Below are 16,898 nucleotides of genomic sequence, written 5' to 3' on the forward strand. Positions count from 1 at the left end.
ACCAGTTGTCTCGTGGACTCCACCGAGTGACGATCTCGAGGAGATGGTGATTGGGAAAAAGTGTTCAATATTTCAAAGTTGATTCTTCTAACGGTGTTTGCCCCCAAAAACTCCCCGCGTGAAGTGAAAAAATCGGTGCTCTCTCTCACAGCACAAAATAATGGACAATTGCAGTGATTAACCATGAATGAGTTGCTCAAGAAGATTTGCCTCATTTTCCTCCTGTACGTGGATTGCTTCCGTGTGAGCTGTGGTGACACCATCCACTACACCAATTCACCCAGGCATCTGGGCATCTCTGAGAATTACACCTCATACAAATTAGAAGTGCCCGGATCAGCACCCATCACAGTGATTGAGGCCAATCGTGGACCAGCGGGTGGCAATCAGGGCATCCGTGGTGTCCAGCGACGTGACTGGATAGAAAAGGCTGAAATTCTGCATCGCCGGAAGAATAGCAAAGCTGAAATGTTGGACAGGAGGGATTCAGAGGAAAACAGTTATTCCTCCGGGGAGTTGGTGCAGGGTAAGAAGACTGTGTATTCGCCAGATCTCCTCAAGAAATTCCTCCAAGACTATGCTGAGCGCATACGAAATGCCCAGAGTGAAGGGGGCGATGATGAAAAACGTTCGCCTCACGATGGGAGTACAATAAGCCACGAGAGACTCCAAGATTATGTAACAGTGAATAAAATGGATGAGAATGAGGACGACGAGCGCGAGGAGAAGTACAGTAGTTTTGGCGGGAATTGGCCTGATGATCGCGACAGATATCAAGATCGCAATCGCCATACAGGTTGGGTGAGTCTAGATCCTATTCCCTGGTCCACCACCAAGATCTCCAAATGGCAGAGTCACAAATACAGCAATCGACCACCGTCGAATGATCATCATTCGAGCTCACACTACGGAGGATCTTCTGCGTCATCCTCTCCATGGGTCAATGATGACGACGATTATGACTATGTAGATCATGATCAAGGTCCCTTTAACAATGCTTATCGGCCACAACAGAGTGGAAAGCCATGGAACCAGAGACCTCAGAGACCCCGACCCACAACCTATGACTACAGCGGAAGTCACAAGGGTACACTGAAGCCACACAATTCCTGGCACGATCGCGATCACAATCGCCCCTACAGCAGTGATATTGTCACTGATAACAAACCCTCGAATTTCCCCAAATTTCCCACCTATCAGAAACGTCCAAGTGCCTATGATAAGTACTTTATTGATCGCAATAGTGATCGGTACCAAAGTGATCATCCTGACAGTCATCCTTCCCACGGAAATGGAGAATGGATATTGATCTCCACCACAAAGGGGTATCATTTCCCCCGACACGGCCAGAGAGCCATGAGTCAGCCCAATGTAATTGGACACGAGCCCATCAAGCTCTCAATGGCCATGGCACCTCCTAGTGTTCCTCAAACAGCGGGTGATCGTGTGGAGCTGGACGTGTCTGCAAATGCTCAAGTGCAAGATCAAGAGAGTGAAGAGTCTCAAGAAGTACCCATCGTCAAGGCCAAAAAGAAGAAGATCTTACGGGCTGTTCCTATGGTGGGGCCAAAAGGCCAACACGATAGTAATGCTGTCTTGGCTGCTGTTGCAGCTGGAATGGTAAGTTAAGTAAGAAAATTTGTGATCTTATAAGTTCAGATGGATGATTAATATCTGTGATTTATTATATTTTGTGCACACGGGGAGTGGGGATATTTTAAGACGTGGGGCTACACTGATATACGATTTTTTGCATAGGGGAGACCGGGGTAGAGTTAGCCACACGTGGTATTAGACAGTTTGATGTTATAGCCGGCCGTAAGAAATATTGAAGAAATTACTATTTATTCGAAAAAAACATATCCCTCCCTATTCATTTGAAATATATATCAACCTGTTACAAATATTTTTCTTACAAATTATACGCAATGAAAAATTTCATTTGCTTTCTAATTCTGCCCCGGTCTCTCCTAATTCTGAAGGAAGCTGGGCCTTACAATTTATTTTATTTAGGTCCAAAATTATTTTGTAAAGCTTAGCTACATTATCTTATAGCCTAACATTTCTTTATAAATTTCCGAAAAACGTTAAATCAATGAAGTCCGATAGCTCAAAATAGCCCCACTTCTCCCTATCCTATTAAAACCCCTTGGAGCAATGTTAAAAAAAATCATGCAATAACTCAAATTAAAAACTTTACACTTTTGATACACTCAAGTTTCATTGGAATGAAATTGCTTGAATTTAAGAAAATTGAAAGTGATTGTGCTCAACAGCTGAAACTTAAATTCTTCTGTTTTCAGAATTTTTACGCTCCACTTTCTCTGAAGATCGCTTGTGCATTTTTCTCTAAATTATGTGTCTTTCACATGCAAGAACCTTTTACCAATTTATCAGATCAATTGGAATTTATTTACTGGAAAGCAAATTTAACATTTTTTATTTTATTTTATAAAATAATATTGAACTCCTTTTTGATGTTAGGTTATTGGTCACTGAAAAGAAAATGATCTTTTAAATCTGTTTTAGATAGATCTTAAAAGCATTCAGGGCATCCAAAGTTTAAATACTAGCTATTTAGATTAAATACTTATAGATTCGTCAAATTTGCCTACTTAGAAAGTAAAAAAAAAACACTTATAATTTTGTGCCAAAACTTTATAAAAAAAATACGATGAGGTAGAGCTATTTCAGGTGCGCAGGTCTTCAGACTAGAGGTTTAGTCTAACTAGTCTGAAGTATGAAACTGCCCCATTCTTCCCACCATTTCCAGAAGATTTTTTTTTCGGACCCGGAATGGGTTTATCTCCCTTAATTTTAATTTTCTTCCCATTATAGCACTTTTATTTGTATTAGGTGAGATTCTTAACAATCTCACCTACTATAATCCTAACAAAATTTCATGTCGTCCGATCGACCTCAAATTTGGCCAAAATGTGTTTCGCCACTTCCTGATTCCGAATATATATGTGGCTAAGTTACGTTCCCGGCCGGCCGCTCTTTGGAGCTTAATATCTCCTAAACTAAAAAAGATATCGACTTGCGGTTTTCGGCAAAGGTTATATATCGGGTGAAAATTGCAACTTGGTGCATAGACCCCCCACCCCCCACCCCTCCTTCCGCCATTTTGAAGACCCCCCTTTTTTTGTTTTCTCAATAGCTCCGCCCCTATGGCATTCAGCGGACTCAAATTTTAGTATGTTATAGCTGGGCCTTAGAGCTTTCCATCAATACCAAACTTAAGGTCCCCCGACCCCCCTGACCCGAGCTATAAGGGTCCAAAAAAAATTTCTTAAAATGGCCATTACTCCGGTTCTAATTGTCAGAATTTAAAAAGTGAGGGCTTTTTGGAAAGCTCTCGTGAAATGCCACTTCCCCTTCTAACATCGCAAGTTCATAAAACCACCGCTAGGGGCGCTTTTTTTAAAAAGAAAATTTTTAAATCTTAAAAGTTAAATAACTCAAAAATTCCATTGTGCATCGGGCTGAAAATTTAGTATGTTGTAGCCGTTGATTATACCTATCAAACAAAAAAAACCTTAAGTCGATCTAAAACCCCTGACCCGAGCTATAAGGGGTCAAAGTTCGAACATTGACCGGCCTCTATCTCCGGTTCTAATTAACATAGCGACCTAAATTTTACCTTTTTGGTTTCGTCTCGATGAGCACTTTCAGATGGAAATTCAAAAAGTCACCATAGGTGGCGCTGTGATAGCGTCAAAATTCATCGAAATTCAAAGTCACTTTTCTCAAAAACGGCATTGTGCAAGTTAATGAAATTTTAGTATGTTGTAGTCCAGTCTAGGACGTTTCCAAAATGGTGCGTATGCGCGCTGTGGTTTCAATAGAACCGGAGATATGAGGGGTCAAAGTTCACGAAATTCAAAAAATCATATAACCGGTTCTATGTGACCGATTTTGATGAATGAGGGCTTAAACGAAAGATCTCACCAAATGCTACAACTTTCTAGAATATTTGAACTTCGTGGGACCAACACCAGGGGCGCTACAGTCGAAAAACCAATTTCAATATCACATAACCTCAATTATCTCGACTGTCGCTGAACCGATTTTGATGATTACTTCGACATAATTGTAGAGCACATTTGTCTCTACATTTCGTCCATACATCATTTTCCGCTCAGACTACGCTATCACTCCGATTTTGCCGTTTAAGTGTGAAAAAAATTGATTTTTCCCATAATAACGCTTTGAAATCACTCAGATGCCAATTTGACTGCCTCTACTCCACCAAGACACTTAAAATAGGGGTTTAAATGGAAAGTCCCGCAAAATACAACAATTCTTTGATATAGTTGAAGTTCAACAAATGACTACTTGGGGAACTCTGGATGAAAAAACGAGTTAAGAAACAAAAAACCTCGATTATCTTGGCTTCTGAGTAATCGATGAGTTCAAGTTCTACGGCAAAATTATAGAGAACATTCTGGTCTACATTTCACCCATATAACACTTTTCTGTCAGTTCATCCAAATCCTTGATATTTTGGTTTAAATACAAAATTTGTATAATTTCACGAATTTGATTCAAGATAACTGAATGGCGTCTCCCAATTTCAGCTCCAAATCGAATTTGCATGCACTCCGAGTTAGCTCACGTTAAGAATCTCACCTACATAAGCCGGTTAGGATTATCTGTCCCTTTAATTCGTAGTTAAGTATAGGGTAAAGTACTCTCCCTTCGAACGTTCATGCCTTCGAATAATATGAATTAATTTTATTTTGCTTAAGTGACTTACATATAATTATCACTTAATTTATCAATAATTGATGATAAGCTAACTAATATTTAGTAGAAATGTGTAAATCTCTTAAGAAAAACAAGAGAAATTTCACATTATTCGAAGGCATGAACGTTCGAAGATAGAGTACTTTCCCCTAATACGATTGGATTGGGATACAGGACATGTTATACAGGCTTCAGAGTTAAGCCCTCTAGACAGACTTATGGCTTAAACCGAGATAGGATTTAACCTCAGTGTATACTGCAGAAAGGACGTTCGAATAAAAAATCTGTGCCAGTTTTCATATCAAATAATTTTCCTCAAATTGAATAAAATGAGTATAACCGGCACAGGTTTCTCGGGCAATGCACGCACTTTTATAACGAATTCAATCACTTCACGCTTTTTTAATTGATAGCTCATTATCAAATGAGTGTCCAATTCCATGAGGTCCACCAAAAATCGGAAAAGATATTTTCTTCCTTTTGTGGCAGAACATTTTTTACAGCGGCCCTGGGTGGTTGGATATCTAAAAAGAAACTTCAAGATGTACTCACTAAATGAAGCCTTCAGATTCGAGCTTTTCACTGATCATGGGAATTTATTTTTTCACTCCCGAGCACTGTACTGCATCACTAAACACTATTCACTCCAGTTCTTGGCCAAAAAGGTCATCCTGGCCTTAAGAACTGTTCACTAAATTTTATATACATTCTGGAGAACAAATAAAAAGCACATGCATTGAGGAAACTCGATTATATTTCAATTTTTGAGATCGTTTCCAGGGGGGTGACATTAGCTCTGAAAAATGCGACCAGTTTTAGTGTAATTTTTTCCCTGTTTTCGTACACATTTCACGAGATATCTTCAAAACTACGTAGATTGCCAATTTAAGGTTTTCGGTTGCCTCTTCGTCATTAAATTGGCTTTTATTTTGTATTAGTATTTTTTACTAATTCATTCTACAATGACAGAAAACAGCTAATAAACTCAAAAAGTTTTTCGGCTCGCTAGAAACATATGGGAAACATAGGAAATGTCATGCCCCTGGTCGTTTCACTTTCTCCTTGTAAAAAATGTTCTAGTACGTCCTCGTCGTAGTATTACTCTGTGGGTTTAACATAATTATAATCTAAAGTCTGTTTAGAGTATTAGTCACAGACAAGCTTTAGTCATATGACTTAACTTCTCTAAGTTGTCTTTCATACAAGATTTTTTGGAAAATTTTAGTTGGAATTGCATATTAAAACCAAATGATCCATTAGATTTAAAAAAACACTAAAATTGCTTAATAAATATAGGATTTCGAAACCTCCAAAATTTGTGTTAAAGTTAAACCTATAGCATAAAATCAGTATTGCTCAACTAAGAACAGAATCACATTGACAGTAAAATGCTCACCGTATTTTGTTAATTAACGCATTTTCATTGCAATTCTTACGCAAATTCTAGATTACCGTATTACCTTATCTCATACTTGGTGGAACTAGGTGAAAATATTATAAGAAAATTGAAGAAATAAAACGAAAATGCGATAAACGGTGAGTAAAAAAAACTGTATGATTAATTTCTCTTACAGTTTTTTTTGCTCACCGTTTATCGAATTTTCGTTTTATTTCTTCAATTTTCTTATAATATTTTCACCTAGTTCCACCAAGTATGAGATAAGGTAATACGGTAATGGAAAATTTGCATAAGAATTGCAATGAAAATGCGTAAATTAACGATAAATACGGTGAGGCTACGGCAAGCATTTTATTGTCAATGTGATTCTGCCCTAATTCTTAGTATTGCAGTATTTATATGAATATCTAATTACAAAAAATATAGTTTAAGGATAAACACTAAACACTCAGCTCATTCTTGGTTAATTTTGAAAATTCTTATAACTACTCCTGTATCCGTGGATAAAAAAGAAAAATCTTAAATACGGCTGGAAAAACTTATTATATATTCCTAAGAGTACCTACTGTCTGACTATTTGATTTCATATAATCCTATCTAATATGTTAATTTCATTTTCAAAACAAAGCTTAAAAGAGGTCAGAATTTTGTACTTCACTTAATTATTTATTGAAAATATTTTTGACAAGGGTTTAAAAAGGCAAATCAGTGTTTTCCAAATCCCATTGATTCAAAGCTTTTGAGTAGTTTTGTACTATAAAGAAAATATATAAATTTAAATTTTTCTAAAATCCTAAGACAACCATATACTACGTTCTCTTGGGGTTTGCGCAGTATAATCTATGTATCTTTAAAGAAAATAAAATTAAAATATGAGTATTCTCAAAACTAATTTAGAAATTTATTGTTAATCAAAATTAACAGCAGATATTAGATTTGTCTGGGACACAGTGAATCAAATAATAAAATTGTGACAGATATTACATAAATAGAAATTTACTACTGGTTTTATTAAGGAATAATTCTATATATCTATTTGGTGTTGTAAGAATTCCCATTTGTATCATTTTCTGAATTAAGTAAATATATCCTACTCACTCTGCTTTTAAGAGATAAAACGATTTATTGTAGAGAATTTTCCTTAGATTTTAAAACGATTCTATATCCCAAATTTAAATTTTTTTATGAATTGTGTCTTCTTTATTTGAAACAGAATGGCTTCTACATATTGTGAGAGAATATTCAACAACAAATATGCAACATTTTGATGAAAATCTCATACAATATGTCGATATCAAGCCAGAAAAAACTGTCGAAATTGACTATAAAAGCAATAAAAATTAGTATTTTTAGTGCATCATAAAAATTTTAACAAAAGCAAATGAATTTCTTACATTTTGTGAAATATTTTGTTTTGCAAATATGCCAAAAATTATGTAAATATCTTTTGTTTTGTTTGTTTGCATTTTCTTATAAGAAGACTATAGTAATACAATCCTATGAAATATCTTAGTTCTAATGCGTTCTCTGATTGGTTAAAACATTTGATGCTTTTAAGCGCTTACTCCAATCAGACAACGTAATGAGGCTAAAATATTTTATAAAATCTAACAAAATATTTAATTACATGCACATATATTTCTTAATTTTGTTTTTGCTTACAATTACGAAGTTATATGGGTTCACTTTCTGACAATGTAAGAGATTTTTATTTATTCTTTGGCCATAAAATCAACTAAAACGCAAATAAAATAGTGTGGAAAGTAATTTTTAAAAGTAGAGATGGGTAAGGCATTATCAGGCAGCTAATTCTTTTTTAATTTACTAAATAATGCTCGATTCGATAACTAATTTATTATCCTAAAATTTTATATTTTCTAAAGTTTTGCATGTCTGAAAAATCTCAGTCTCCTATATAGGCCTACGTTAAAGTGAAAGAGAGAGAGAGGTAGAAAGGAAAAGTAAAAACGAAAAATAATTGCCAATTTACTCTTGATAAATAAATAAATATTATTGAGTAGTAAAAATATGAAACAAATTATTAGTTTAATTTTGCATATTGCTTTTTGGAAATTATATTAATTTAATTTTCAGCCTTTTTTACACTCTTGGTTTCTCGCAATACGATTAAAAATGTGATACGTTTCAATATAATTCCACGTAAAATATTATTGTGACTGTGTGCTAACTTCTTTTATATAATTTCTATAGTACCTAATAGTATTTATCAGGGGCATGACTTTTCCTATGCTTCCCATATGTTTCTAGCGTGCCGAAAAACCTTCTGAGTCAATTTTCTGTTTTCTGTCATTGTAGAATGAATTAGCAAAAACTATTAATACAAAATAAAAGCTAATTTAATATTGAATAGGCAACCAAAATCCCAAATTGGCAACCTACGTAGTTTTGTAGATATATCGTGAAATGTGTACGAAAACAGGGAAAAATTTACACTAAAACCGGTCGCATTTTTCAGAGTTAATGTCACCCCCCTGGTATTTATATATTCCCATTCATTAACTACCTACCTTTAAGTTGTAGAGTGACGGAATCATTTGTGGTCCGTGTCTTTACTTATGGCCTCCTTGCAAAAAACTTTACAAAGTCGCAAAATGATTTAAAAAAAAACTCTAAATTAAAAATATTTTAAATGTTTTGATAACACATCACTTTTTTTGGTTTTCGGGATAATTTTTTGACAAAAATTGCGACGAGGCCATAAGTAATGCCGCCACCCTATGGGTGGTGTAGTTAGCCAGCATTTTAACCAACTTTAAGTATAAGTTGGTAATCGCAAGATTTATTTTAATTTTAGTTGAAAAGAGATTAATTATCTTGAATTATGAATTATCTTTTTACATGTTTTTTGGATGTATACCAGTTTATTAACGATTAAATTCATTCGCAAATCGAAAAATAATTTTAAATTAAAAAATTGGCTAAGAAGTAACATACTTACGCGTAAATATTACTGGATAATCGAGAAAAATAAATCAATTACGATTACTTGCTCAATTAGAAAATTGATAAGAAATTGAATTGATAATTGATAAAATCCAGATTCTTTCAAAAAATGCAAATTTAACCAAATTTCAATATTTCAAAATGGAGAATTTTCCGGTCATAAGTATATTTGGACAAAATGTTTGTCTGGACTACCGCTTAAACATATTCGAAAATCATTGAAAATGATTAAGTCAATTTTGAGAATACATAAAAAGCATGGTTTTTGGAGGGATTGGAGGGGGTCGGTGGTGATAGATCGGAAGTAGATATCTCTTACCGTTTGACCTATCGGGAACAGACTTAAGATCAAATAAAAAATAATAATTTCCAAAAAAATATATATTATCGGTACTCAATCTATTCATTACAGATGAAGACCGATGCAGCCGGGTTCGAAATTTCAATAACTTTCCAAAAAATCTAAATTTAACCAATTCAGTTAAAAACAGAGCCTACCAATGTGATTGACTTTTGACCATCAATATTTCTAAATGAAGAATTTTCCGGTCATAGGTACACTAAGAGAAAACCTAAAAAATTAAAACAACTCTATGGCAGAGTTGAATTAACACGAATATCGATGTAATTGTTACCCTTTTCGTTACAAATTTTAGTAAATACAGTTGAAATAACTCTTTGTGCGAGTTGAATTAGTTCGTCGGATATCGATGTAATTATTACTCTTTTTCGATGTAAAATTTCATCTCGACGTAAGTATATGCTTAATTGTTTTCGTTTTAAGAATATACTTCAGTCAAGAAGATTTTCGTGTGACAAAGTTCATTTGGAACATCAACTAGAAATATGCCTAACAGTGTTTCATGAAGACATGTGCGTGCATCCTATGTGATATTTCACTCGGAACATAGGGAACTCGACGTCAAAAAGTATTAGTAAAGAAAATGATAATTTAAAAAAAAAAAACAAATTCATTTTCTGATTTGAAAGAGATATTTCAACTCTAAAAAAGAATTTTTGAACGCTTGAAACAAGTTATTTTAACTCTCAAAACGAGTTATTTACACTCCTTTGTCATGTAAATTTTAGGGAAAAAAAGTTAAAACAACTCTCCCGAATTTTACACCTAAATAGAAGTAAAATCAACTCTAAAATATAGTTAATCGAAAAACACAACGAAAAAAAGTTAATGCAACATCGATTCGAGTAAGTTTTACTCGATTATTTTTCTGAGTGTATGTTTGGACGAAATGTTTGTCCAGACTACCTCTAAAATATATTCGAAAGTCAACTAAAAAACACATGGTTTTGGAAGGCTTTTAGGAGGGAAAATAAACGTCTGGGGATATTTTTTTTTTGTTTTATTCAGGGTCATCAAAGATCGGAATTCGATAGCTTTTATGCTCCACTGAGAAAAAAAGAGGGTGCGATTAACTATTTTTCCTCATAACTTTAACATTTTTTAGGTGTAAAAATATATCAACATTAACATTTTTTAATGTTAATTTTACACCTTTTTAAGGGTAAAATTAACATGAAAAAGGGTGACTTTAACCCCTAACACTCCTAAAAAGCATAATATTTACACCGATTTCGGATCAATACTGCAGGGTGAAATTAACATTTCCGGAATGTTATTTTAACTTTTTCGGATTTTTCTCAGTGTACCCACCCCCTCGCAGTTACAAGAGGAGTACCCCACATTTTAAAAAAGAATTTAAAGGATTCCCAGGGCTGGGTTGTGCAGTTAGAATTTAGTTTATTTTTTTGGTTTTTTTTCTTTAATGCTGCATTACCTTTTATCATTTTTTATCACATTTGTGTAACTTGTATCCCTCATAATTTACTCTATTCTTATTGTGATTCTAAAAACAATCCAAATACAAGAAAATAAGTATACATTGTCAATTGCACACTTTTGGATCTTTTTGCAAATGAAACAAATCAAGCTTTAATGACTTACAAATTGCCCGTAATAGGGTCTATTAAAATTGAATTAATAGGTTGATTGCTTCAAGTAATAGCAGTGTTCTCACCTGTTTGATTGGTTCTTTTGCAGGTGCCTGCGACGGTGGCTATGTTGGCGCCCATGGTGCTGGGTTAATTGAGGGAGAAACTGCTGAATGCATCATCCAATTATCTAATGACTTCATCTGCACTTGCAATTCTGGGTTGACGACACTCTCAAAGGTGACACACTTTTGAGTACGGAGACACGCTGAAGAAGCCCCACCGGTTTCATCATTTGCAGTTCACAAGAAGAAATCTCTCTTTCTCCAAATGTGCAATTGATCGCAATGAGATTTGCAGTATTTTTTTCTCAAATAGATTTTTATTGTACTTAATTTAGAAAGAATTTGAGTTTTTTTCATCTTTTTTTTGTTTTCTTTAATCTAAGTTTTGTTCCACATTATAAATAGTTTGTTGAATAATTTAATTAGATTTCTTTTTTTTTAAATATATACAGATATTACTTGAAATTCGGTATAAAAAGAGTGTGTTAAAAAATAAATTATTTCTTTTTCGTGAGGATTTTTATCTCTCTCCCTAACACAAATTTTTTGTTCGCTTATACTAATTTTTATTAAAAAATTTTATTTCCCAGGATACAAGATTCAATAATCAATTCCTGTTCTTTCCACTATTGCTTAATTTTATTAATTTGGCGAGTTCTAACATCCTGGGAAGGTTCTTGTGAGAGATGTTCTTTTTTCCTGGATATTATTTTAAATTAAGATCTTGCAAATTGATCTTTCTCTTATTGAACAATCTTTTTTTTTGCGTGGCTTTATTCTTAATTGCAAGATCTCTCTCAAAGAATATTAAACTGTAATGATAATCTCTTCTGGAAATTATAAATGCTTGGCAAATTAATTTCCCTAATCACTTCCTCCGTTAGAACCCTGGTTCACGTGTCTGAATCCATTTGATTAGCTACCACTACGACTGGGAAAGTATGTCGAGAGTCATCATGAGTAATAGAAGAAAGAGAATCAAGTCTGAGTATCGTATCACGGAGAAATAAGTGGAAGGTCATTTGGAGATCAGTAGGTGAAAGTGGGTGAATTATCTATGCGTTCCTGAACACCCTGAAGATACCTCTGAAAAGTCGCTGTGGCATTCTGCAAGAAGCTCAATCCAAAACGTATCTTGAGATCCACAAGACGCCGCACCAAGTGGAAGAAACTCGTATCTTCTTGAACTGGTACATTTTCCAGATTCTCCGTTGTGGATATCATGTCCACTGGGGATGTGGTATCTGTGATTTCGGGGGTTTGGGGATTGGTTACGGGATCTTTTGGTCCTTCAATTTCATTCATATCATCATCCACCTCATTGTCTTCGAGGCCACGTGAATTCCGATCATCAGGGGCATTTCGTCGGCGACGAGGTCCATGCTCCGGCACGGGCATTGTATCATCGTCTGCCTGATCTGAAATCACAGAGCCTACAACAAACTGAGATCGATGCTGCAGGACATTGTCTTTCTCCGTTGACGAATCACTGGCACTGCCAACAGTGATGCTCTGCGAAGCCTTCAATTCTGACACAGTTTCTCCAGGCATTTGGCTCTGGTGGAGTTTTGTGGGCATCTCATTGGGGACATAAGATACAGATCCACTGATAGACTTCTGAGTATTCCTCATGTCAACCTGCTGGACGGGATTATAGGATTTGTAGGCATGGTAATTCCCAGCAGGTTGATGTAGAGGCTGATGGACAGGATGAGGATTGTACTGAGGCTGGGGTACAGGATGATGCCCCGTTGTCCTGTATCGACTATACTGAGGATACTTGTAAGCAGCATAAGTATGATAAACTTGATTGGGAGCCTGGACTGGTCTATAAGCATGATATCGGATGCTATTCCTGTAAGACGGTGATCCCGCCATAACTTTACTCAACCACTCCTCCTCAAATTGCCCATCAGGTCCTGCATATTCCTCGTTATTGTTGAAGTACACATCATCCTTCCTGTCCACATCGTAGGACCGACGAAGAGCCCCAAAGGGACCACCAAGAAGATAACTTGCAATCCCCGCAGTCACCACAAGACCCACCAAACTCACTCCCACCGTCGGCATCACCTCCCTCGACAGATAATTATAGATCTTCGTGGAGATTGGCTTATCCTTCTGAGCAGGTTTATTATTAGCCGGCTTGGGACTGCCCTGATCCTGTGGTTTTTTCTTATTCCGATTGTTATTGTTCTTCTTCTTCTGCTGTGGCTTATTTGGAGCTTTTGTTGCGACTTTCGTTTTCTTATGGAGACTCGGGGATCGATCCTGTGGCAAATCAAAATCCGCATCCTTGGGTTCAAGGATCAGGAATGTTGTAGTTTCCACTGCTGGAGTTTGTCTGGTTGTGGGCTCATCTTTAGGACTTGCTGCAGTTGTATCCTCAATAGGAGCACTTGTGGTAGTTCGTTTCTTTGCCTTTGTGACTTTTTCAGAACCTTCTTGATCCTTCGAGGGTTGTTTCTTCTTCTGTGAATTATTCTTCACTGGAGCCTTTCCACTAATGACTTTGGGTGTCTCAACATTCACCTCCTTGGACACCACATCAGTTTTTTTGGGAACCGTTGCAATCTCATCAGTTGTGGCTTTTCCCTCAATACCAATCTCATAAGTTGGTCCTTTGAGGTCTGGATTTGCTGTTGAGCTACTCTCACTCAGGAGGATCCATGTAGAGATGCCTTCCTTGGGTGTTGAGCTCTCCTTGAGACGAATATCCATTTCTGCCATCTCCCTCTCGAGATCCTTCATTGTGAGTGGTACAGCAACACCACGGTGTCCACTCTCCTCCTCCTCCCCCACGAAGATCTCCCCATTGGCCTTGCCCTCATCCTGCACAGCCTCCTCCAGCACCAGCGTGCTGTTCAGGATCGTGTTATTGGTGACATCCCTGGGTGTTGTTATCAGTTGATCCGTCACCTGAATAATGGAATCCGCCAGGGATGATCTCTTATCATACTCTGTTGATTCTTCAACATGAATGCCTGATCTGCAAACGCAAAAGAAATGCCTCATCAGGATCTTTTCCCTTCGCCATCTCGTCAGACAGAAGGCAGTTAGTTGAAGCATTGTTAGAGAAATTAATTATAAGGCATTTTGGAGAAATTGGCAAATTTTATTAGTTATTAGGCAAGGTTATTCATGTTCTTTTTTGGCTCAATTTTGGCTCAAGCGAAATAATTTTTTAAAGCATTTTTTTATGTACATTCTTATCACTTATCCTAAAAGCTAATTTGGCAGCAATTTGTCTTTTCCCCTTAACTTGTTACTCCTTAAAGCTACAATCTCTTGCTCCTGTATGAATCCATGAGTTGAAGGATATTATTTTGATTATTAATTTCATCCCAACGGGCATTTCTCCATAAGTATTTGGGTCTTTTCCGGTGATGAATGATGATTGTAGGTGGGGGTTTCTGTTTGCGAGAGAAAAGAAGAGCCGATGTCGTCCAGGGGAAGAAGTAGAGGAAGAGTCCAATGCCACCCAGGGCAAAAACAGCCACGGGAGAGAAAGCCACTGACCATAGGCCAAATTTGATGAATTTGAGAAGGGTGAGGAGACTAAAGCCTTTGAGGAGGGTAGCAAAAGCTCCATAGTGATCAACTGAGGTTGATCCATCTGCCCCTCCTCCGGAAACCTGCATAATATCGCCAGGTTTTCCAGGTTTTCCGGGCTGTCCCGGCTTCCCGGGCTTGCCAGGTTTGGGTTTCTTCTTGAATGTATCTCCCCCAAAGCCCGTTGGTTTCTTGGAGTGTATGTTGTAATCCGTGAATTCATTGGTAAATGATGGTTGTGCTTGATTGTCTGTGTATTCTTCACGATCATCATCATGTTCTTGTTCTTCCGCCTCTTCTTCCTCCCCTTCCTCCCCCTCATCCTCCTCTTGCTCGTATTCCTCGATACTCGGCCGGTCAATTTGATTGTTAATAACAACATCGAGTCCCGTACAATCTTCTTTGGGTGTGCTCTTGTATGAAGTGGAATTGACTGTGACACGAATGGTTGGGCAAGCATCAGCCACATGGGCATTTTCGGAGTCAAGTTCATTGTGCCCAAACGGATTGGAATGCTCATCGGCACCATTCTCGTATGGATGTGGGTCAGGGTCATCTGGAATTGAAGTGGAAATGTAACTGACCGACACCTTCTGATTCACCTTGCTCCCCGAATCCGTTGTCTGTGTCGTTACAGTTGTTGATGGTCTTTTCGTGGCTGTCTTCTTCTTATACTTGTCCATTCCCATGGGATTGGGGGTCTTAGTGTCATAAACCACATTCGACACTGGTGGCTTGCCAATGTAGGACACACTTGCTGAGAATGTTGTGACATCATCCATATCTGTCTTTACTTCCAGCGGTTTATTTGATATTAACCATTCAGAGGGTATCGTACTTGTTGTCTTTAAATTGGCTAAATCAGGCAAAGAATTTCCACTATAGAAAATATCTACGGGTTTATCTGACCATTTGGAGATGAATTTGTGAATTGTGGGCTTTTTGGTGGGTCCGGATGTATCATCCGGCGGAGTTTCCGTATTCCTCTGCCAATTGTGGATTGTTAGCAAATTCGACGGGGTATTTGGCACAATTTTATTGCCAAAGACACTCCTTGGAGTGCTAATATCTGGTCCCGGTTCCAAATGTACCGGAACGAAATTTTTTGAATTACCATCACTGGACCAAGGGGAATTAGAGGAGTAGAATTTACCACGTGCCCCAGTGTTAGTGGCGTTTTTAGTTTTAGTAGACTTGTTAGCTAAATGCACCCTTCTGTCTGGCAGAGACATGCTGTTATTGTTAATCGACGAGATGAGAAGTGGAAAAACAATATTGGAGATGTACCTGTCGCTGGTGGTGAGATCAGCATCAGCAGATTTGGGACGTGCCACTGCAGCATCCAGCAGGAGGACAGCTACAAGTACCACCACCGCTCTCAGCCACTGCATCTTCCGATGACCCTGTAAGATATCCACACAGAAACAAGAACATGCTTGAGATCTGGCCAGAATGCACAATTGACTGCAGAAAGAACTCACAGAATATAATTGCATAATTTGTGCCATATATGCAAAAGACAATGTGCAAGAGAGTAAATTGAGAGGAGGATCATCACGTGGAGTATGGGGAAAGATAAGAAGAAGAAAAAAAAATGAAGAAGAAAAATGCATTTAACAGTGCTCTGTCCCACAATTACGATTACCTACAAACATAATCAACCCATAAACTCTTCCACGATGCATTTCTTTCATTCTTATAATTCTGCCCGTCATCTGAACTTCCTCCACAAACCAACTTCAGACATTTTGTGTACCATTGTTGTTGCATTCACTCATTTCCCTCCCGCCTGGAAATTCTCTAGTGCACGCTTGCACCTCAGAGATCTCTACCTTCACCTTGCAATCAGAGAAATGAGTCTCTTGTATTTTCACTGATGCCCCATTCACATAACAAATACACACATAATCCAATATAATGTAGGAAAGATAAAGTCAAGGGGTCAAGAATTCTCAGCTTCATGAACAAATCCCACTTCAAAAAAAATAATTAAAATAACTTAAGAAAACTATTCGTAGAAATAATTCATTCATAAGAATATTTAATGTTTGCATGAGGACTTTTAAAAAGCAAAAACCTAAAAAGAAACTGGACTTTTATTTTCTCTTTAAAATTAATTAATAATTTATCATACAATAATTTAATTTCCTAATGGATTTATAATTGCTGCAAATCATTATGCCACGAAAACTTGAATAAAAGATTGTTCATTCTTCAGA

General features: G+C 36.8%; 2 protein-coding genes across 4 annotated transcripts in view; one reads left to right on the forward strand and one right to left on the reverse strand.

Moving 5' to 3' along the window:
* Window positions 1-11,642, forward strand: LOC129799968 (uncharacterized). 2 transcript variants are annotated; one of them, XM_055844293.1, is made up of 2 exons: window positions 1-1,620; window positions 11,172-11,642. In XM_055844293.1, exons 1-2 carry the CDS (start codon window positions 184-186, stop codon window positions 11,214-11,216), a joined length of 1,482 nt encoding a protein of 493 aa, XP_055700268.1. In that variant the 5' UTR covers window positions 1-183; the 3' UTR covers window positions 11,217-11,642. The 2 variants fall into 2 exon arrangements, with proteins under 2 accessions (XP_055700268.1, XP_055700269.1); XM_055844294.1 differs by having other exon boundaries at window positions 16-1,629; window positions 11,172-11,592.
* The window catches only part of LOC129799962 (uncharacterized), an 18,105-nt gene continuing 12,631 nt past the window's right edge, over window positions 11,425-16,898 (reverse strand). The window contains exons 3-4 of one of the 2 annotated variants that reach the window (XM_055844282.1): window positions 15,967-16,082; window positions 11,425-14,116 (exon numbers count right to left, since the gene is read on the reverse strand). In XM_055844282.1, coding sequence (XP_055700257.1) covers window positions 12,157-14,116; window positions 15,967-16,070 — 2,064 coding nt within the window. In that variant the 5' untranslated portion in view covers window positions 16,071-16,082 and the 3' untranslated portion in view covers window positions 11,425-12,156. Of the gene's footprint in view, window positions 14,117-15,966; window positions 16,512-16,898 lie in introns of those variants that run through there. The other variant, XM_055844281.1, reaches the window with a different exon arrangement.

Source organism: Phlebotomus papatasi, chromosome 1, assembly GCF_024763615.1.
Source record: "Phlebotomus papatasi isolate M1 chromosome 1, Ppap_2.1, whole genome shotgun sequence".
Classification (NCBI taxonomy): Eukaryota; Metazoa; Arthropoda; class Insecta; order Diptera; family Psychodidae; genus Phlebotomus; species Phlebotomus papatasi.

Excerpts from the sequence above, each read along its gene's own strand:
- LOC129799968 (XM_055844293.1), top strand. The coding sequence starts at position 184 with ATGAATGAGTTGCTCAAGAAGATTTGCCTCATTTTCCTCCTGTACGTG. Across the intron at positions 1,621-11,171 it reads CTGCTGTTGCAGCTGGAATG|GTGCCTGCGACGGTGGCTAT; the intron begins GTAAGTTAAGTA and ends GTTCTTTTGCAG.